Source organism: Colletes gigas, unplaced genomic scaffold (genome assembly GCF_013123115.1).
Source record: "Colletes gigas isolate AHSC1104 unplaced genomic scaffold, ASM1312311v1 Colletes_gigas_Sc00001, whole genome shotgun sequence".
Lineage (NCBI taxonomy): Eukaryota > Metazoa > Arthropoda > Insecta > Hymenoptera > Colletidae > Colletes > Colletes gigas.
The window spans coordinates 12,996,728-13,017,125 of NW_025106630.1; the positions used below are offsets into that span (position 1 = coordinate 12,996,728).

The following is a 20,398-nucleotide window of genomic DNA, read 5'->3' on the forward strand; positions in this document are numbered from 1 at the left end:
GGGAGTCTGTTTGATTTTGGCGCCAATAACGTAAAAGGCGCCAATAACGTGAAAAGCGCCACTACTCGTGCTGAAAAGGAATTTGTACCGTTGCAAGTGAACTCTTCCCGTGCATTTTTTCGATAGTCGAATAGCAAGGATACTCAGTTCCGTAACTCATTCTAATAAGTAGATAGAAAACGAAGAATTACAAGGTTTCTTACTTCGCTACCCTCTTGAGGATAATGAATTTCAGTGGGAGTATGTTTGAACGTTGCTAATGCGTTCGCTAGTAATGCTCATACGTGCATATAAAATGAATTTATTAACTTCTTCAGGGATAATGGCATATACGTGTAAGTTTATCTTTTAGTTTACTTTGAATATTGTAGCATAGAAGCAACTACTGACATTGCGAATAGAGAATCGTAAATAAATTTCCCGGAAAGGAATAATTTTTTGTTGAATTATTCTTCGTGTTGTTGAAGGGTGTCTGGCGAAAGACGTTTCGATCAAGAACATAGTTTGCTTTCACGTAAAACCGACCCTGCGGAATGAATTAAGAAAAACCATGGAGATGACGCACGTCGATGATACGTCTATATTGATCAAACTCCGGTTCAAGAGAGAACAACTTGAAACGTACCCTCTCCCTCCATCGGAATACAGTAACAGCATCCTGAGAGGTAGGTAGGTGTTATTATCGTTATCTGTTTGGCTCGTTTGACAATGATCGATCTAGCCATGCGACAACCTGACAGTGAGATATCGCGACAAGATCAGAGACAATACTCTAAATGAAATTTCTGTAGTACCGTCCCGTAGAGTTGTTTGATAAAGTGGACAATCTGCAAGACATTGTAACCTTGGATAAGCTTGGTGCACGAGTTATTATACGTAGAATGAAAGCAACAATATACGTATAGAGAGAGAAAGAAAAGAAGACTGTCGTAACTGCACCTACGACCAAAATAGAACCGTGTTTGATTCGAACAGTTGTAAGATTGTTTCTGGTAGCCATTGGTCGATTCGGGGTTTCCTCGCGTTCCTGGCGGTCCTCGTTTACCAAAGTCGGGATAGAGAGGACAGGGTTCGCCGGCGTTGAAATCTGAATCGGCGAGAGAGGTCCGGTTCGTGCACGCCGTACAATTACCGGGCGGCGAGTGTCGAGGAACCCCCTTTTATATTAATAGTCGAGATAGTGGTCGAGCGTGTAGCGCGATAGGAGAGTGGCGATCGTTGACGGCGGGGGAGGGCAAGGGAGAGTCCCGGAGGATCGTGGAGGGAAACGGCGTACGAGAGGGACCGCGAGAGCGGGAGAGGATCGACGATAGAATGGTCGAGGGGGACTGAGACGGAGCGAACAAGTGAGGTGGGTCCAAGGGGGACGTTCGAAACGATAGATAGGAGGACGGGATACCCGTGGACGGACCCCTTGTATCCACGGTTGCTTCAGTTTCAGTTCGCGATGGAGGCTACTTGCTCCTTCTGGTGGTAGCTGTCGGTCTGTTCTTCGCCGAGGGAGATCGAGCGAGTGCGAGAGAAATAGTTTAAGGGGGGTCGAGGAGTGCGCTTGGTGCGCGGGAAATATCCTGGACGTCTAAAGGTCGAGGAACAGGGGTGGATCGGGTCTAAGAAACTCAACGGCTTCTGATAAGCAACAGGCTCAGGGGGGGGGGGGGATAGGATGAATGGTGAGATTGGGGCCGTCGCGTCGCAGGATCGAGGATCGAGAGACGTAATCGAGTGGATGGTTGGATCGATCGTTTTCTGGGTGTAGGACTACCCTAGTAGCGTGGGATCGCGGACTCCGGTGCGTCGGAAGCGTAAGAAAACGTTTCCTTTTCGGACCAGGAAGCTCGAGAAGCTCGAGAAACGCGAGCCGTTGGACTGTGCAGTGATTCGCTCGCATCGACCAACAGTGTTCCTTTCGGTAGCCGCTGCGTGCATAACTGGCTGGCGATCATCTGTGCGCGCGACGAGACGCGAAGGTGTTTACGACCGACGCGCGCGCGATCGATTCCTGCGATCGATCCTCTCGCGTCGCGTCGTCGTGCAGTTCCGGCTGCAGTTGGTAAGATTCCCAAACGACAGGGAGAACCTTTCGCCAGAAAGCTGGGACGGCCAGAGAGAGAGATTCCGGAAGTTTGCGACCGGTAGTACGAAACGCGCCGCGAGGGGGAGACGAGTTAATATCGATTGAGATCGAGTTAAGGATTTTTATTGTGGGAACGATTAGCAGGAATTTTACGCATTGTTGGTACATCGAAGCGTGTCTTTGTTAAAACCGGAGCCTTCGAACTGCGTATATTATTTGCCTATGGGATCGAACGATTCCTCAAACGATTCCGGGGGGAAACAGAATACAGTCTCGAATGTTTGCCAACTTGCGAAAAATCTTGGAGCAACTGGGCAAACATCTTGTTGGCCGTTGCGCTTAGGGTCTATGAACGTCGATGATACGTTCTTTCGTAGAATCAAACACATTTCTGGATAGAGGATACGATATATGTATTCTATTTTAGAGACATTTCAAAATTAGCATATCAAATTCCGAATAAAACAAAAATTGTCAAGTCACGAAGCATATTGTATATCTCGAAAACTATTACGTTAAAGACGAACGGACGTTAATAAATATTTACTCGGAACTTGGCACCTTTGTAATTTTCGCACAAAGATATTCCATTTTGAAGATTGTTTTCCTTAATGGAATGTCATATTTTATTTGTTCTCGTATCAAGTATAAATGCTCTTTGCAAATATAAATTGCTCCTTTTCCCTGCTTGTTTCTATTAAATTCAAGAGTATGATGCTACGATATTAACTATGATTACCTCGTTGTCTACGTAAATCTGACAAACGAACAATTAAAAAACAGACACTTCTCCAATCTTCAATCAACGATAAGGCAGATCGTTCCGCGCGACTCGAATAAATCGTCGTTACGTAACGCGATAACGAATCTATCCGTAGCATTCAATGTCGAAAGAAAGAAAAAATAAAAGAAAAAACCGTATCCGCGACTTGATTTAATCCGTTTCGCGGTTCTGTTACGTTCTAGCCGGTAACTTAATTTCGACAGGTTCGTTTTCGTCATCGACGTCGACGGAAATTTCATTAAGCGCGGAGACAACAAGTGCTCGGTAAACAATTTGTTTTTACGACGAACAGACGTTATAAACGGTGGCGGGAACGCGGAGATAACGCGGCAACTGTTTTTTACGGCCGCGTGCTCTAGCTACCGGGTAGTTAAACAACCGCGATTTACGACGAGCTTGACGCGAGTACGCGAGAAATTATTTTTATTCGATTAGCGAGCGTTTCTTTCGATGCGCCATTCATAGTATACATATGTATACGAGCCTTGCGTCGTCTCGATTCCACCCCGTCGCACGATCTTTCAAAGGGAAGTTCGCTCTGGCCTCGTTGGTTATTTATTATTCTGATGCAAAGAATCGATCTATTATTACCTTCTAACAGAGATCGTCAACTTTTTAATAACGCAACATTAAGGTCTGCAACGAGGGTTGACACTCTCAGTTGTTCGAATCATTGAAAAAGGAACGGTGACACGAGGTTTTCATGATTGCTTTGATCGAGAACCGATGTGTAACATTCCGAAGAAATACAACTCTTTCTCTTTCTCGGCGGTCTCACACGCTCACGGCCTTGCTCGTAACAAACCTGATGTTTACGTCTTGGACCCTTACCGATTATTGCATCAATGCGCGAGACTTGTCTATAAAGCTATGGATTTAGACGGAGCCCGATAAACTATTGTACAATTTGGGGACCATTCGGGCCGAGATATTTCGGACTGTGCCACGGCTGGCCGATTTTTTTACGCAACCCCTAGCTCGTATCGAATACCGTCGCTAGGTATCGTACGAGTGCCAGCAGTAAATTTGGTTTGGGTTCGAGTAGGAGGAAGCACGAGCGAGAGCCAAGTATGGGACGGCGTGCGAAGCGGGACGACGTTGTTTGCACTAGTGACGTCACTCGCAATTGTAGCGACCGATCAGAGGCTCGAGAATGCACGCGCGTGAATGCGTACGCGATCCGAAATCCGGGATCCGGGATCCGGGATCCGGGATCTAGGGGAGTGGAGCTCGCAAGAAAATCGATACGATCGATTACGAATCGACCTGACCGATATCGATTGGAAATCTTTGCAATCGATTTCTCGATAAACTTTACTATTGGTCACACATAATCCCCCATTTGTAGATCTTTATAGAACGGTCGAAAGCCTTCGAAAAAGAAATATAACATGTACGCTTAAGATGGTAGCTCGTACGTGTTATAAAAATCGTTTCGTTCTTGGACCAGAGTGGACCCGTTTAACCGTCGATCGTCGATTCCGAAAGATGTGACGCGACGTCGGCGGGGAGGATTAGTAAAACGGTCGTATTACGTATATTGTCGTCGATGTCGTGACCATTTCAATCGGTATCTTTCCAGTAGTAGTCGAAAGGGAACGCCTCTCGTCGAGGCCACCGCGGACAATACGACGTTGCTCGCAATTTCCTTTCCAAGGGTTCGCGGCTGGCGTCGATGGAAAACGATCGCGATTCGATAGAGTGTTGTTCCACGAGACACCATGGGAAGGAGCTTGAGGCGACATCAAGGCCAAGATCGTCGACGTCCGGTCTCCGACTCTCGTTTCTGCAACTTTTCTGGCCTGGCCTGTCGCGTAGACGGGCAAATTGTCGAGACGTTCGCGTCAGTTTCCGGCGTCGCGACACGCGTAACGTTCGCCTCGACGCTCATTGTCCGTCGCATTTTAGCGAAAATTCCCGATGGTCCCGATGGCCCAAATTTCAAAAATTATATCCATCCGTTCCATTCCTAATCGTTGTATTCCATGACCGTACAGTCCGACCGGAAGTCGAGAGAAACGATGGTGTAAAACGAATGGAGAAAAGTAGAACGTAATCTATTTTGTTTGCAACGGTTAGGCTGATTAAGCGCCAGGCATTCATCGGAAATATGTTAGCGTTTCGCAAACATACTCTCAGACGAAAAGTGTTTCCGTGACTAAACAATTTCTGTGACTAGATTTAACGTGTCAACCGCGAGTGGCGGAGTTGCAACTGGCACGACACAATATTTGGAAAGTCCACACAGTCTGTCTGATAACTAAGCTGGCTGATTTTGTAACAAATGCAATAATGGTCGTATCGACATAAATCTTACGTTTCGTTCCAAATATTTTCCGTTTAAGCAGCTATCGGGCGCCTAGCCAAACGGTTTTTCGAGTTTCGACTTCGGAATCGTCTCTAATACACACCTTGATCGTCGATCGCGAAAGTAGAAAATAATCTTATCGTTAGCCACTGTCAAATTCGAGTCTCGTTCAAGCCGTTTTAACGATGTTTATCGATCAACGAGTCGAAGCAAACGTTTACCGATTCTAACAGCAGGGCTTTCCTCTGCGGAAAAGTACCAGAAATTTATACAGGAATGTATCGAATTTCTCGCACGAGTTGCAGAGTTAAAATTAAATTGTTTTTTTTTCTAAGGCACGATCAAGCAATTAGAAGTAGATGTTTGCGACTATCGGAATAGCTTGGAGCATTTATCCCGAAACGTATTTGTAGAATCGATTTCAATTCATCGTCTCAACTCTGTAACTATGCACGATGTAACTGAATAATTCAGGCAAATATTATTCGGTTTAGTAAAGTCCAGAAGAACGATACTTGTATTTAGTATTGCTCGAAAGAATTTGCTGCTTATCGAAAAATTAGCCACCATCGAGCGTTCCATTCCCAACTATTATTATTAGACTGCGGATTTTGATGCAAATTCATATGTTTATTCATTGCAAACGGTTGTCTCAACCCCCAAGTATAGTAATTCGTACCTTTTGTATTTCTTATAAATGCATCAATTGTTATCTGCAGTGGTAAAGAAAGAGATACAAGTATAGAATATAGTTACATAACAAAGGTAAACAGAAAAATAAAATCGAATGTTACGAAGGCTGTGAATAATTACAAGGAGATGCCAAGTAAAGAGTATTTAAACTATAGAATTGATAAATGTGAAATAATTGAGAAGGACGGATTAGGTTGACACGATAATCCTTTTTGTAGGATGCACGGCGAATCCAAGTTTGACCAAGGTCCGTAGCGTACGTAGATATCGTTCGAATCGAGGATCGATCGGCGATCGACGATCGCGCGGAATACGGTGACCTGGGAGTACGGGTGAGAAGACGGTGCGACGGTGGCCGCGGAGAGGCGGAGGGACGCCGTCGAAGAGGATGCTCGGGAGGATCGGAAGAGAGGAGGTGTTCTCGGGCGATGGCTGATCGCGGCCGGCGCTATGCTCGCGGCATATAAGAACGCGCGAAGACGTGCGTTCGCCGCGCTTTACGCGATTCCGAATTCGACGCTGCTGGCACTTCCGTTCGCGCGACGCTCGCGGGACGCAACGATCGGCCGCACCAGAACAACGCGGAACGGGAATCGCGTTCACCAGTTCACCGAGGACAAGCTTCGCGGAGGACGCGGACGCGCTATTTTCGATCTCCAAGTGTCCCCTTTTCGATTTCGCGAACATTTCGACTCGCCCAGTGCCCAGTGAAGAAACCCCATCGGGCATGAAATCCCTCGAAAGCTTCCGGTAGTTCCGGTGTCACTCGAGAACCCATCTTACACGGATTTCTTCGTCTTGTCTTAAACCAAGTTGAACTTTTAACGAGAATGTAAGAACCAAAAACTTGGAAGAAGGTGGTACCCGACGAAGCACACTGTTTTTGTGCGGTTTGAACATTTTTCGAGTATCCGGTGTCGCAGACAGGGCCTTCCAAAAGGAGAAACAGAAAGTTCGATGGTACCTGACTAGAACTTGGAACGACTCGGTTTCTTGGACTCGATCAGAGAGACGGATTCGATAAGAAGAAGGATATCGGTTGGAAGGTGGAAGATTCGACCGAAATCTTGCACGAAAGTATCAATTGCGAATAATTGTAAGGATCAGAGTGTTTGGAAAGGTATCGGGAGGGGTGGATCGGGCGCGATAGATCGTAACAAGTCGGCGTCCATGCCCTCGAGAGCGCGTCGCGGCGGTCATGCCGCGTGATTCGAGGGTGCAGGTTTGTCGGGTAACCGTCGCATCGCGGAGCATCGCGGTCGAGGTGTCGTTTAAACGCGGCGGAGCCTAACTCCGGAAACATGAGCTCGATCGACTTCGACGAGGTGTTGGTGCACGTGGGCGAGAAGGGCAAATACCAGAACATTATGTACTATCTTCTCTGCATACCTGCCACTCTACCAGCCGCTTTCCTGGCGTTCTCGCAAGTGAGTCATCAGTCATCTTAACAATCTTTCCAATTCTACTCGCAAGCGTTTGGAACCTCTTTATATATGTAAATGAAATTTCTGCTTAAGATTTTGCAATGTATCAGGAAGTAGATTACACCGTAAACGATCAGACTCGCTGTTATCTCTACATGGTGGTTATTTTATAGATATAGAGACATTAGACTACCCTCTACTTTGTATAGAGACATCAGAGGATCGAGAAACTATCCTCGTCGTACCGGTAAAGAAAGGTCTGTGGACGATTTGATCGGCAGGTGTTCGTGAGCGCGTCGCCGGATCACTGGTGCAGAGTCCCGGAGTTGGAGAACCTGACGGAGCTGATGACGCTCCAGGAACGGAAGACCCTGTCCGTGCCGTACGTCGAGAAGTCTGACGGGACGCAAAAGTACTCCAAGTGCACGATGTACGACGTCAACTACACGGCGATCATCGAGTCGTGGCTGGGGCACGGGATCCTCGAGAACGCTACGGACGGGGCAGAGTATCGATCGAGGGATCGGTTGCCATCGCCGCCTGTCGCTAATCCTGACTGGCCGGTCACCAAGTGCCAACACGGCTGGATCTACGACAACCGGGACTACGACAGCACCCTCGTCACCGAGGTAAACTCGACTTTCTCTCTTTAAGCATCGAGGACTCATCTTTGGTGCACGCGACTACCGCGATCTCTCGAATGGCAGGCGAATCTTTGGGAATTTTTAACATGAAAATTGTACTTTTAGAAATCCTGAGAAACGGTGTATATCTAAATTTGTCTCCGCTCGATCAAGGGATGGAAGGTCCCTGTTTGCAAGAAGAGATTAAAAATTTCAAGCAATAACGAGTGAAACGCGGAGACGTTACGCCACGGCGAAAGGGGTTAAACGGCGATGTCCCAGTTGATGTCTCGGGTATTCGGTTTCGTCGGATGTTTTTCGTGTTTCGTCGAGCGGAAAAAAGCGGTCGCGCGCGAGTGGAACGACATCGCGGCGTCTCTCCGCTTTGCATAATCCTCCTACGCGTTATTCCGCCTCTCAGGGGAATTTCGCGCCGGAGCAAGCGAGTCAACGAGCGAGTCGTGTTTCACGGGGCAACTCGCCTTGGCCTTTGTCGATTCGTCCCAGGCGGATTCGCGTTAACGTCGGCCACCAGGCTTGGGTCCCGTTCGTGGAACGCCGAGCGATCGTTCGCGCTCGTCCCCGATACGTCGCGTTAAGCTCCTCTTTCCGCCCGATAATTTTCTTTTCCGTGAAAGCTCGCGGCGGACGACGCGAGTCGTCGACGCGTTTACCAACCGCCATCGTTCCGCGCACCGCCACAACGGCGTTCGAATCGGGACAACAACTTGAAAAGAGATCCATCCGTCGACTTGCTTTCGCGTTGCTTTTTGTTTCATCCTTTCTCTCGCTTGCTTCGCCAACTGGTAGTTGGTAGCAGCCTCTAGATCCCCAGAGTCGGTCGTTTTCGGCCTTCCCGTACTCTTCTCTTGACCAGTGTCGGATGACGCTCGTTAGTCAGGCTATAGACCTAGATGATGGTCCGTCTAATCGTCTGGTCCCATCCCTCCCACTCGTTTCTCCACTCCGAGCTATTAATTCAGGGTACTTATTAAACTTGTTGAGCAATGTTTCGATCATCGGAACCGCGAATCCCTTCGAAGAACGTGACGAGTCCCAGGAAGCGCGATTCCACCGTTGCTCACGCGGCGAACGACGTCCCCGCTAAATTCAACACGCCTGATCGGAAAGATTTTTCCAGCTACGAGAGCTATGTATGATGCATACCTGGAAAAAATAACATGGTAGACTCGTTACTACGAAAGTCTCGCGGTCGTCGCGTCTGTCTAGACATTTGACTCACGCTCGCGATTCCAGGTACAAAGATTAACAGTGAAATGGTACCAACAGAGTACCAGAGACTCGATCTGCTTAACGTTTATCTCTTTTGTGGTGAAATGGTTTCCATTGATTAAGAATCTTTGTGATCTTTGACCGTGTTTGGAACGAAGAGGATGGAAGGGGGCGATCGGTGGACGGTCCGGCATCCAAGAGAGCACGTTTCTCAGAGTCCGCCAAGATTCCACAACGCGCGTGCAAACGTCCAAGTGTCGCGTTGCGTCACGTGGCAGAGCGTCTCTCCGCTCGCGTCCATTAACGCGTTATTAAATTGCCGCAATTAGACAACGCGGTGAGCCGGTTGCCGTTGCCGCAACGAGGATCGTAACTCGCGGGGTCGAGGATCTAGGTGCTTCACGGTTCTCTTAAACCACTCAATTCCCCTCGATTCCCAGCGTGTTCGTCGCGACTATTTCCGTCGCGACGACGCAGAACCGCGAGACTTTGAGTTTTCCGTGAACGGACGCCGCGCCGTTTGCACGCCAAGGTCGCATCGAGACCCGGACGATCGAGACTCGACGGCCAGGTGAACAAGGTTGGCCAGCCACCCGAGTGACTGGCCGATAGTTTGCGGACTCTCTGGTGGCATCAGCAATTGCCGACCAATTTACCTACCCCCGCATCCGGTCATGCGGTCTGTCGCATCAAACGCCTCGTACAAACTGCCGGCTCTCTGCTTCTACGAAGGGTATATGTCCGCCGCGCGTGTACGCTCTGCTCTCGCGTCCGCGTTTCTCTCCGTCGTGACGCAAACAACGCTCGACCGAATTCGATGCTATCGCCGTCCTCCGCTCGCTCCTCGACGCCAAGCTCCACGGCTTCCAGCGAACCTCGATAACGCACTCGATCGTTATTTCTTTCTTTAGAAAACATCACGTACGCCCTCCCTTCTTTTAGATACATATTTTCGATCGCGGATGCTGGAAGGCAGAGTTTCGACAAACTTGATTCGCAAACGAAGAATCGAAACATCTTTGTTCGATGTTTGAGAGAAAAGTTTACGCAACTCTGCCGGAGCTGACGCGGCTAAGAACGTTGGAGTTGGGGTTAGAAACCCTGGTGGAACCAACGAACGACGACGACGACGACGACGACGACGACGACGACGACGATCTCTTCCTTTTCTGCTTTTCCCTCCGTTCCCCTCCGCTGATGCTCGGCCTCCCTCGCCCCGCTGTTTCCCTCCAGCGTTGTTGGTGACGGGCCCATCAGTGCTCGGGAGGGTGTGCGCGCCGCGAATTTACACGCTCCGGATTTACGCAGACGCATGACGCACAGAGCCATCGAGGCAAATCCTGTCCTTCCGTTTTCCGTTCTTGATCGCGCTCTCGCTTTCTATTCGCGCGAGACCGCTCACCCTGTTGCGACATCATCGTCCCGCGGCTTCAGATTTCTTCATCTGCATACGGATTAACGTCCCGGACGGGGACGGGATAAATTCTCACCCGAATAAACACCTCCAACTACGAACAAAACTGAAACTAACAAAATAGAAATTAAATCGAAGGTATCTAATATGAGTTAGGTCTGGGTTATAAAACTATTCATTAAACAAATTGCGACAATCCTCGTGCAACAAGATGAATCACGTTTGTACAACGCAGTAAATCACACTTGTATAACGCGGTACAAGCAGTTACAACTACAGCAATTACTTTTAAATGGAACTGGTAAAATTGTTTTCATTTTTCCTATCTCGGTATACAATAAATAAACGGGAGGACGATCGTAAAGAATACAAACTATTGTTTGCAAATTCGTCGAGCAATCAATGAGATCAACGCGTAGTAATTTGTTCGTGACGTTTGTTCATAAATCTCACGTGTTGTCGGACACAAACCGATCAGAATTGCGAAACGTGCGCATCGTAATACCACGAAGGACATTACAACGAAACGTTGCGTTAACTATTACGTTGAACCGTGACGCAATTACAGTTCGTTCTTAAGACCTAGCGAGACTTTGAAACGATAACTGTAGAATAAATATGCAACCGATAAAACATTTACCGACTTGGGTAAAGGTTCTCCATAACTGCAAATTCGAAATGGGAGTTTTGTAGAGGGTTGTCCCCTAAATACATACATGTAATAATTCGAGTTAAAGTTTCAGCATTCGCAGCTTACAAATTACAGCGGTCATCACGAAGGAGTAAATTTATTTTTGTGGCCCACCGTGGGCGATGACGTCCCCGAAAAGACAATGACCCCCACCGTGACGCGTCGATGATCGTCGCGGCTTGTTGGCGAACGCACGGAGCCAAAATCGCCCACGCGGTCGCGTTCCGCGACGGACTCTTGGCGTTTCCGGGCCGCGGAAGTCGCCGAGCGTTGCCGGTCGACGCGTACTTCCGGCGTTTCCCCGTCTCGGGCGAAGGAAAGTGTGGGCCACGACTTTCGGTGGGTCGTTCGCGAGGAACGAGCGCGAGTCGAGGCGCGCCGCGGTCATATCAATATCGTTTTCGAAGTGTGTCAGGGTGATAAAATATGCACGCGTCATTAACGTCCTACGGGCGCGTGCACTGCCCTTGACAATAACTCGACGTCGTCACCGAGAGTGCCTCCCGTATTTCCATGCAATTTACCTTTTGCGTTTCACGCAGACATCAAAAGTCCGTGAGTGGCAATTTGCTTAAATCAAACTTGGTGTTAAACCCATTAAACGCCCGCCGCGCCGGGCCGGGGCGTTTCATTTGCGCGAGGCCCGATCGACGCTCTATGAGAAATTTCGTTTGCACGGCTCTCTCTTTACCGTCCTTTTCTTTCTCGCGATCTTTTCTTCCCTGCCTCGAACGCTCCAACACCTCTATCTGGCCAAACGTTTTATCAACCCGTTCACGCCGCGCCAGCTTTTCGCGTCTCGATTTCTTTCTTCAAATTCTAAACAGTTGGACGGTGTATCTCTTGTTTCATGGCATCACCACCGTGACCACCAACGATTTTAGTTCTATACAATTGTATTATATGAAGACTGTTTATATTTGGGTAGAGAAACGATCAAGAGAGGATTCTCGAGGGGGGTCGCGAGTGGAAAATGGGAAGCGAGAATCGAGAACGTCGAATGCACGAAAGGTTTAAAAGCACGGATGAATCGTACGAACAAAGTTAACAGGACTAAGCGGCGTGTATTATTGGCTGGCTTACAAATTCTGGCTATGGGGTCAGAGTTAATCAAATTAGCTCTACATATACGTCGCGTCGGTCGGCAACGAAAGAGCGGCGTGCCGCGCAAGGGCCTTGGGCAAACATTAAAACCTATTGATCCCAAGATACACGGGAGCCGTTTGATAAATCACTTTTTCGCTTTTCAACGTCCAACGCTTCGATAACTCTTCCTAACTTCGAAACGATAGAACTAATAGCAATCCAAGACAAACTTGCTTGCAACACTTTCTCATATTCTCAATGATTTCCAATGCTTTTATATCAAACGTGTATTTGTCAATTTTAGAGCGGAACAGAATCTTATCTTTGTTTTCAAAGTCGTTTCCCACGTGTCCCGCGTACACGTTGAAAATGACGATCCGTAGAAGGAGAAAGCAGAGGAGGAAGAAGCGGAAGAGAAACTCGAAGGGTCGGCGCGATCGTCATGGACGCAAATTCGGACGATAAAGAGCGGCGCTCGATGACGTTACGTGGGAATCGTTACGACGCGGCTCCTAATCGCGATCGTGGCGCGTACGTGAGCGCAATCTACAAATTCGTCGCGGTGCGTGAAGCACGTACATATGTGCGCGCACCGTACACGCGTCATGCGATTAATGAGATTCCGTCGCTGTCAGCGGCGCGGCGGCACGGCGTCGTGGCGTCGCGGCCCACGGTGGGACAGAGCTCCACAAAACCACCACATGGACGAAAATATCAATTGTTATTCCATAACAGAACTATTACAGCATCATTCTTCCAAAGGATCAATTCCTTAGGGCTCGAGACATTTTTGATATTTCGGTCCAGAAGATTCATGTGTGCCTCTCGACTATTTTATATTTACAACAATACGTTTCACTATCATTTACGATTTAAAATTAATTACTTTTCAGACTTTCATTCTTGCCCTGATAATAATAAGAAGAAGATAGCATCTATTAAGCATACCAAATCACAAACTGTGTTTGTTCAGTGAATAGATAAATATACATAATGGCGATCTATGATGGGTGAATCTTATCGTAAATGATATTTACCGACGTTGATAGAGAGCTTATTTCCGCAGAGTGTGATTTTTAAACGTATGGAGATCAAACTGGTGGAAAACTTGCACTTTTGCATACCGACGATTAATAGCGAGAGATACGATAATAAGATAAAGTAACGACCATAGATTATATTTAAAAAAGGTATGGTTCCCCGTCGCAATATCGTACGGTACGATATGTTTAACGACGGAGCAAAAATTTCAGGGTGTATCGAAAAATGCTCTGTACAAAAAATGGACCAAAAACACGGAATAAATAAATATACGATCGTAATTGGTCGGGCTAAATGCATTGCGGTCGCGCGCACGTACGGCGCAAGGGAGGAAGATAAACGACGTAACCGGAGCAATGACTTCTCCATAATGGAGCGATATCGCCCGCAGTGTTGTTGCATCGTTGCACGGCAGATACTCGCAATCTCGCTCCGTTTCGTCAGAATCTTCCTCGGGGTCGTTACGCCTCGACATTGTTTCGACCAACGCGTCATCCTGTTTCCCTTTCTTGGGCCTACAAATTAATACGTCGACCTTTAATCCGAACTTGGAAATAGTAAAATTAGTTTTCGAGTATCAAACTCACCACCGATCATTGAATACTTTTACGAGTAATTCCTATTTATAAGGTAAAATCGAACAACCTTTACCCTATCGCGTTACCGTCAAAGTCAGTTTGATCCAATGGGGGTCGCAAGGTCGACAGCCCCGAGGTAAACGAACACCAGAAGTAGAAACATCATCCAACCGGTTCGGATAAATGAAATTCCACTGTACTTGATACGCGTGCCAAATATGCTGTGCAAAATAAGCCCTAGAAAAAAGAAAGAAATTAGACACGGTTGCATAGGACGTAGCGTTTTAATGGCATTCTGCATCCACATAGCTAGACTTGGTATGCGACAGCAGCTGGTGGCCTTCCACCTCCACGACCTTCTTCTACGTCGGCAGCCTGTTCGGGAACGTCGTGTTCGGCTGGATCGCCGACAAATGGGGCAGAAGGACGGCCTTCTTCGCCATATTGTTTCTCGAGGTGATAATCTCGATCGCCACCAGCTTCAGCCCCAACTATGTCATCTACACGGCCCTCAGGACCGTCAATGGTCTCTTCTTCCCTGCCATCTATCAGATACCTTTCATTCTAGGTGAATAAACGACCAATTTAACAGACAGTCCAACTAGATTTTCTACCGGAAAACAAATTCTCAACTCAAACTTGCAACACATTCTCCTCTCTTTCTCCGTTCGGTCCAATTCCGATAACGAGAAATTTGCGTTGGGAATTTTTGTCTATTTCTGATATTTTTATATCTAATTCGATTGGATGAAAAACACCTGTTTCAGCCCTCGAGATGATGGGTCCAAGGTACAGAACGTTCGCTGGGATGGTGATATGCATGTTCTTCGCGTCTGCCATGTCTCTGCTAGCCTTGCTGGTAAACTATAGTACTAAAAAATGAAAGTAACATGGAAACTGGCCAGTATGAAACGTACCCTCTGCTTAGGGTTACTTGCTGAGGCATTGGTTCACCCTGTCGCTGGCAACCTCGGTTCCCTTCGTCCTTCTGTTCAGCTACTATTGGATCATTCCAGAGTCGCCTCGATGGCTCCTCAGCAAGAACAGGATAGACGAGGCGGAGGAGATCGTCCAGCGGATGGCCAAGATCAACGGAAAAACAGTGCCTAGCAATTTTCTCAGGAAAATGGAGGTAAGATTCATCGTGGAACTCTTCTTGAAAACTTTAAGCAAGATAGAAATAGGCCTGGAACAAACTGTTTATTAAAATCAAAGTCAGGATGAGTCTCGATCCGAACGTTTGAGCGTCAAGCTGCGAATATGTAATTTACCCGTTTGTGTAACCGTTGTTCCAGGTGGAGATTCTGAGGAGGCAGGGGATCTCCTGTAACGGGACCAACTCCGGGGAAAACGAGACGATGAACATCGAGGACAGGTCGCCGCCACCAGCAGCGACGCCCATGGACCTGGTCAGAAACCCGAACATCAGAAAGAAGTTCTTCATCCTGGCGTTCGACTGGGTGGCGAACGCTGTCGTTTACAACGGGTTGTCGTACAACACCACGAACCTGGGTGTCTCCGATTACCTGGCGTTCTTCATCGGTAAAGCTACTACGAGTCCACCTCTCGTCGGAGACCTTGACGAAATTGGAACATTAAAATTTGTCTGGTCGGGGCATTTGCAGGTGGATTGGTAGAAATACCGTCTTACGTCGTCACGTGGTACGCGATGGACAAGCTGGGCAGAAGATGGGTTCTGTGCCTGACCATGCTTCTAGGCGGGGTCGCCTGCGTCTCCTGCATGTTTGTTCCCGAAGGTACGAATTTCACGAGTCCCCTTTAAAATTAACGCGTAGTTTTTCCATCGTTTAAACTTGGTAGGTTCGCTCGTTGCTATCAATCTACTCGTATGTACTCTTTTAAACGTTGGACAAACAAGCGACCGAGGTAATTTTTTCGATGGCGTCACAGTTCCGTTGTTTACGCGAGAGAACGGGAACGGAATCGAAATACGTAATTAAAGATTCAGAGGAGAGATCGTTGTTGCGTGATAATTCTCTCGATCTCGCGCGAAATCTCGTTTAGATGCGAACACAGTTTATCGATTCGACGGACAAACGATATGGTAAATTGAAATTCGTTAGATGGGAGGATGACTTGAACGTGTCGCGTGATAATTTTTCACAACTTGGTCGCAACCGGGCTGTAAACCTAACCGCCAAGTTCCAGCTGGTCCAAGGAAGTTATTTTTCTTACCACACACTATACGCGTATCGTGTCTGTCGTAGCAGACGCTGTCTGGGTGACGGTGTGCCTGGCGATGATCGGGAAATTCGGAATCGCCGCTTCGTTCGCCGTGTTCTACGTGTTCGTCGGGGAACTGCTGCCGACGGTGCTGAGGTCTCAGGCGATGGGCATCGCCTCGTTCATCGCAGGAATCGGTTTGCTGGCGTTTCCGTACATCGTCCACCTAGCCGTCTACTCGAGGGTTCTTCCTCTGATCATAATGGGCACGCTGAGCGTGGCCGGGGCGCTCACGTCCATCTTTCTCCCGGAAACCCTCAACATTCACCTGCCACAGACCATCGAGGAGGGCGAGCTCTTCGGGGCTGACTTCAAGCTCTGGTCCTGCCCAACGGTACCAAAGTCAGTACTCCTCCTCCCTCGATCATTGCAGATCGTTGATGTCGTCACTCTACAAAATATCAAATTGTACCATTAATGGAACAGTCGCTATCACCCGAACTTGTAGAATCACTCGAGTATTGCGATAATAATCTTCTCCGTTTAGTACCTTGATCTCCCTTTTGCTAGTAGAACAGTCGTCGTTTTAATCGACAAAGACTGCTACCGAAATTAGCAATTGGGTCTGCAAATGTTTCTGGAGACCCGAAATGGCCAGTTAAAAGTGGCGACGGGTGGGTCGCGGCGTGTTTCAGAAAGGGGAAGAACTCGGACAAGTGCGAGGCGGTACCGCTGAGGTTTCTGGTGAACGGCAGGCCAGGGAATCGCTCCTCGGCGGCGTCCAGGTCGCAGGAGGTCGACCAGGAGGCGGACAACGCCTCGTTTCAGGCCTCGAACGGCCAGGAGGAGTCTCGAGCGTGGAAACCGAGCGCGACGGACGGCAGAGAGGAGATCGCGGGACTCGATGAAAAGTGCGTGGACGCGATAATCGTCGTCGAACAGAGAAGGACGCAATGAATCGGTGGCTGCTCGGTGCAATCGCCCCTCACGACTTTGTATTATAATTATCAGTATAGAGAACGCATCCGTATTTACTTTGTTCGTTTATTGCGACCGTACTTCCCCGCGCTGCAAAGACTCTCGTACAGCGTGTCGCGAGTGTCGTTTGGTACAGGGTATCGCGACCGATGCCGTCGATTTATTCTCGTAGCGGTGCACGATCATCCGGATAACACGGATACGCGAAATTACGAGACAACCGCGGTCCTCCGTCCGTTGATCTTTCACCCTCGGGACGCGTTTAATTCGATTCCAGATTATATTTGAAATCTACTCCCCTGGTCGAACGCGACTCTCCTTGGTTTTAAGGAACCTCCGATGATACAATCGATATTTCGGAACGCGGAAAAGCGAATACGCGCGCAAAATAAAATTGTCGCGTGCTCGTTGGACGGTTCCTTGTCGCCATGGTGAAACGAACAGTCGTCTGTTTCTGTTTGCCCGAGACATTTTGGACGCGTTCTCGCTACACCTTCGAGCCGAGGAGCCACGAGCCTAAGAACCTCGTCCTTGAACTTCCTAGCGGACCATCCTCGCGGTGATCCGGACAGCCGCATATCACCGGGCGTTTTCTGCACCCTCGTCGACCTACAAGTCGACAAGATGCGGGAAATCGTGCATATCCAAGCCGGACAATGCGGCAATCAGATCGGTGCCAAGGTCAGTGTCCCCGTCGAACTCTCCAACTCGTAACTCCGACCTCCGAAAGTCCAAGGACTCGACCGTGAACTTTCGCCCCCGTTTTACGACGCTGTATTCGCGAATTTAACGCGTCGACGATCGTGAAATCTAACCTTGCGTCGCCATGCTCGATTCACGTATACAGTATTCTATTTCCGGGGGAATGAAACTTGATATCTACGCGATTCCTCCTTAACGCGATCGACTTTGTATTCTCGATGAAAGTGAAAAACTGAGTGCTGCGAGTGAGAAAGAATCGGTGAAGGCGACTGTGAGAAACTAACAGGGAGAGACCACGACAGCCTAACAGGGGATACTGTATACCGTGTATCGAGAAACATCGAGGCCCGGCAAGCTCGGGATAGCGATTGGACTAATTCATTTACGCACTCAATACTGATAATTGATATTAATAAGATGTACTTGTTGACATTTCATGGCATCGTAAGATTACAATTATTATAAAGCAAACTCGCGAATCGTTTCTCCGACATCCGACAGTGTCGAGTAACCGAACGTCAGTCCCATCGCTAGCGAATGTAATAGCGTCTCCGCGGTCTGAAGAACATGCATCGTATTCGAAGCCGTTTGACAATTTTATTTTCGAACGACAGTTCTGGGAGGTGATTTCGGACGAGCACGGCATCGATCCGACCGGCACGTACCACGGGGACTCGGACCTCCAAGTAGAACGTATCAACGTCTACTACAATGAGGCGTCCGGTGGCAAATACGTGCCACGCGCCATCTTGGTCGACCTGGAGCCTGGCACCATGGACTCTGTACGCTCTGGACCCTTCGGGGAGATATTCAGGCCGGACAACTTCGTGTTCGGGCAATCCGGAGCTGGGAACAACTGGGCCAAGGGTCACTACACCGAGGGAGCCGAACTAGTCGACTCTGTGCTCGACGTTGTACGCAAGGAAGCCGAGAGCTGCGATTGCCTACAAGGCTTCCAACTGACCCACTCTCTGGGCGGCGGTACGGGATCCGGAATGGGCACTCTGCTCATCTCTAAAATCCGCGAGGAGTATCCCGACAGGATCATGACCACGTTCTCGGTGGTACCGTCGCCAAAAGTATCGGACACCGTGGTGGAACCGTACAACGCGACGCTCTCCGTCCACCAGCTGGTGGAGAACACCGACCAGGCTTACTGTATCGACAACGAGGCCCTCTACGACATCTGTTTCCGCACCTTGAAACTCTCCACTCCCACGTACGGAGATCTGAATCACCTAGTGTCCGCCACGATGTCCGGTGTCACGACCTGCCTGCGATTCCCTGGACAGCTGAACGCCGATCTGAGGAAGCTGGCGGTGAACATGGTACCGTTTCCGCGTCTCCACTTCTTCATGCCCGGGTTTGCACCGTTGACGTCGCGGGGCAGCCAACAGTACAGGGCTTTGACGGTCCCGGAACTGACCCAGCAAATGTTCGACGCGAAGAACATGATGGCCGCCTGCGACCCCAGACACGGAAAATATCTGACGGTGGCCGCCGTGTTCCGCGGGAGGATGTCGATGAAGGAGGTGGACGAGCAGATGCTCAATATACAGAACAAGAACAGCTCGTACTTTGTCGAATGGATCCCGAACAACGTAAAGACAGCCGTCTGCGACATCCCGCCACGCGGTTTGAAGATGTCCGCCACGTTCATCGGAAACTCGACCGCCATCCAAGAGCTGTTCAAGAGGATTTCGGAACAATTCACGGCCATGTTCAGGAGGAAGGCGTTCCTCCACTGGTACACCGGCGAGGGCATGGACGAGATGGAGTTCACCGAGGCGGAATCGAACATGAACGATCTGGTCTCGGAGTACCAACAGTACCAGGAGGCTACCGCCGAGGACGAGGGAGAGTTCTACGAGGAGGAAGAGGCGGAGGAGAAGTAAAATGGGTCCTCGATCCGCGCCGAGCAGGAAATTACTCGTCAAGGTTCTCGAAGATGGCCGCGAATCCACCAAACTATACCAAATTCCTCCAAAATGGGTTGTAGCTTTGTATTCGTATTAGCGGACTTTCTTACTACGGTTTTTTTTTTCTCATCGACACTTTTTACGACCGACTTTTACTTCTTTTTTTTTTTTTGATCGATTTTTATGCTTTGGTCGACTTTACATATACATATAATATATACGTGTATACATATCTTGTAAGTGATTTAGAGAAACTGTATTACCTTTGTTGAACATTTAATAGAGATATTCTTTATGGTACATAAATGGATAATGCGTCGTGTGTAGATTTCGATCGACGCTGCAGGGATCCGGAGCGGTCGAAGGAGCCCAAGGTATGTATGTATCGCACGAAGAAAGAATATGTATAATCGTAAAACGAACAGCGGTAACGAGAAACTAACGCATATATTCATCGACATAATCTTCGATATAATACAAATAAAAAATAACTTCTTCGTCCGTTGGAAGTTATATGTTTCTTTACGTATTACGTAAGTATTTGCACCGAGACACGTCGATTTTATAAAATTCTTCCTTTTCTCCCGCATAAACGCGAGTCTTATTATTATTATTCGGAGTTGTTCGTTCGAAATTCTCACGTTGAAGCAACTTGTACAAAAT

General features: G+C 48.4%; 2 protein-coding genes across 3 annotated transcripts; both read left to right on the top strand.

The window, feature by feature from the left end:
- The first annotated feature begins 90 nt into the window (after nucleotides 1-90).
- Nucleotides 91-17,093, top strand: LOC122395599 (organic cation transporter 1-like). Its single transcript, XM_043393297.1, has 11 exons — nucleotides 91-335; nucleotides 468-665; nucleotides 6,081-7,289; nucleotides 7,568-7,915; nucleotides 14,262-14,520; nucleotides 14,720-14,811; nucleotides 14,881-15,084; nucleotides 15,248-15,494; nucleotides 15,578-15,709; nucleotides 16,181-16,538; nucleotides 16,832-17,093. The coding sequence occupies exons 3-11, from the start codon at nucleotides 7,164-7,166 to the stop codon at nucleotides 17,091-17,093; spliced, it is 2,028 nt and encodes a 675-aa protein (XP_043249232.1). The 5' UTR covers nucleotides 91-335; nucleotides 468-665; nucleotides 6,081-7,163.
- LOC122395623 (tubulin beta chain) lies at nucleotides 15,859-19,831 on the top strand. Of its 2 annotated transcripts, XM_043393361.1 has the most exons (3): nucleotides 15,859-15,870; nucleotides 17,739-17,795; nucleotides 18,431-19,831. In XM_043393361.1, exons 2-3 carry the CDS (start codon nucleotides 17,739-17,741, stop codon nucleotides 19,709-19,711), a joined length of 1,338 nt encoding a protein of 445 aa, XP_043249296.1. In that variant the 5' UTR covers nucleotides 15,859-15,870; the 3' UTR covers nucleotides 19,712-19,831. The 2 variants fall into 2 exon arrangements, with proteins under 2 accessions (XP_043249296.1, XP_043249287.1); XM_043393352.1 differs by lacking the exon at nucleotides 15,859-15,870 and having other exon boundaries at nucleotides 17,703-17,795.
- The last annotated feature ends 567 nt before the right edge of the window (nucleotides 19,832-20,398 follow it).

Excerpts from the sequence above, each read along its gene's own strand:
- LOC122395623 (XM_043393361.1), top strand. The coding sequence starts at position 17,739 with ATGCGGGAAATCGTGCATATCCAAGCCGGACAATGCGGCAATCAGATC. Across the intron at positions 17,796-18,430 it reads GCAATCAGATCGGTGCCAAG|TTCTGGGAGGTGATTTCGGA; the intron begins GTCAGTGTCCCC and ends TTCGAACGACAG.
- LOC122395599 (XM_043393297.1), top strand. The coding sequence starts at position 7,164 with ATGAGCTCGATCGACTTCGACGAGGTGTTGGTGCACGTGGGCGAGAAG. Across the intron at positions 14,521-14,719 it reads TCAGATACCTTTCATTCTAG|CCCTCGAGATGATGGGTCCA; the intron begins GTGAATAAACGA and ends CACCTGTTTCAG. Across the intron at positions 15,085-15,247 it reads ATTTTCTCAGGAAAATGGAG|GTGGAGATTCTGAGGAGGCA; the intron begins GTAAGATTCATC and ends CCGTTGTTCCAG.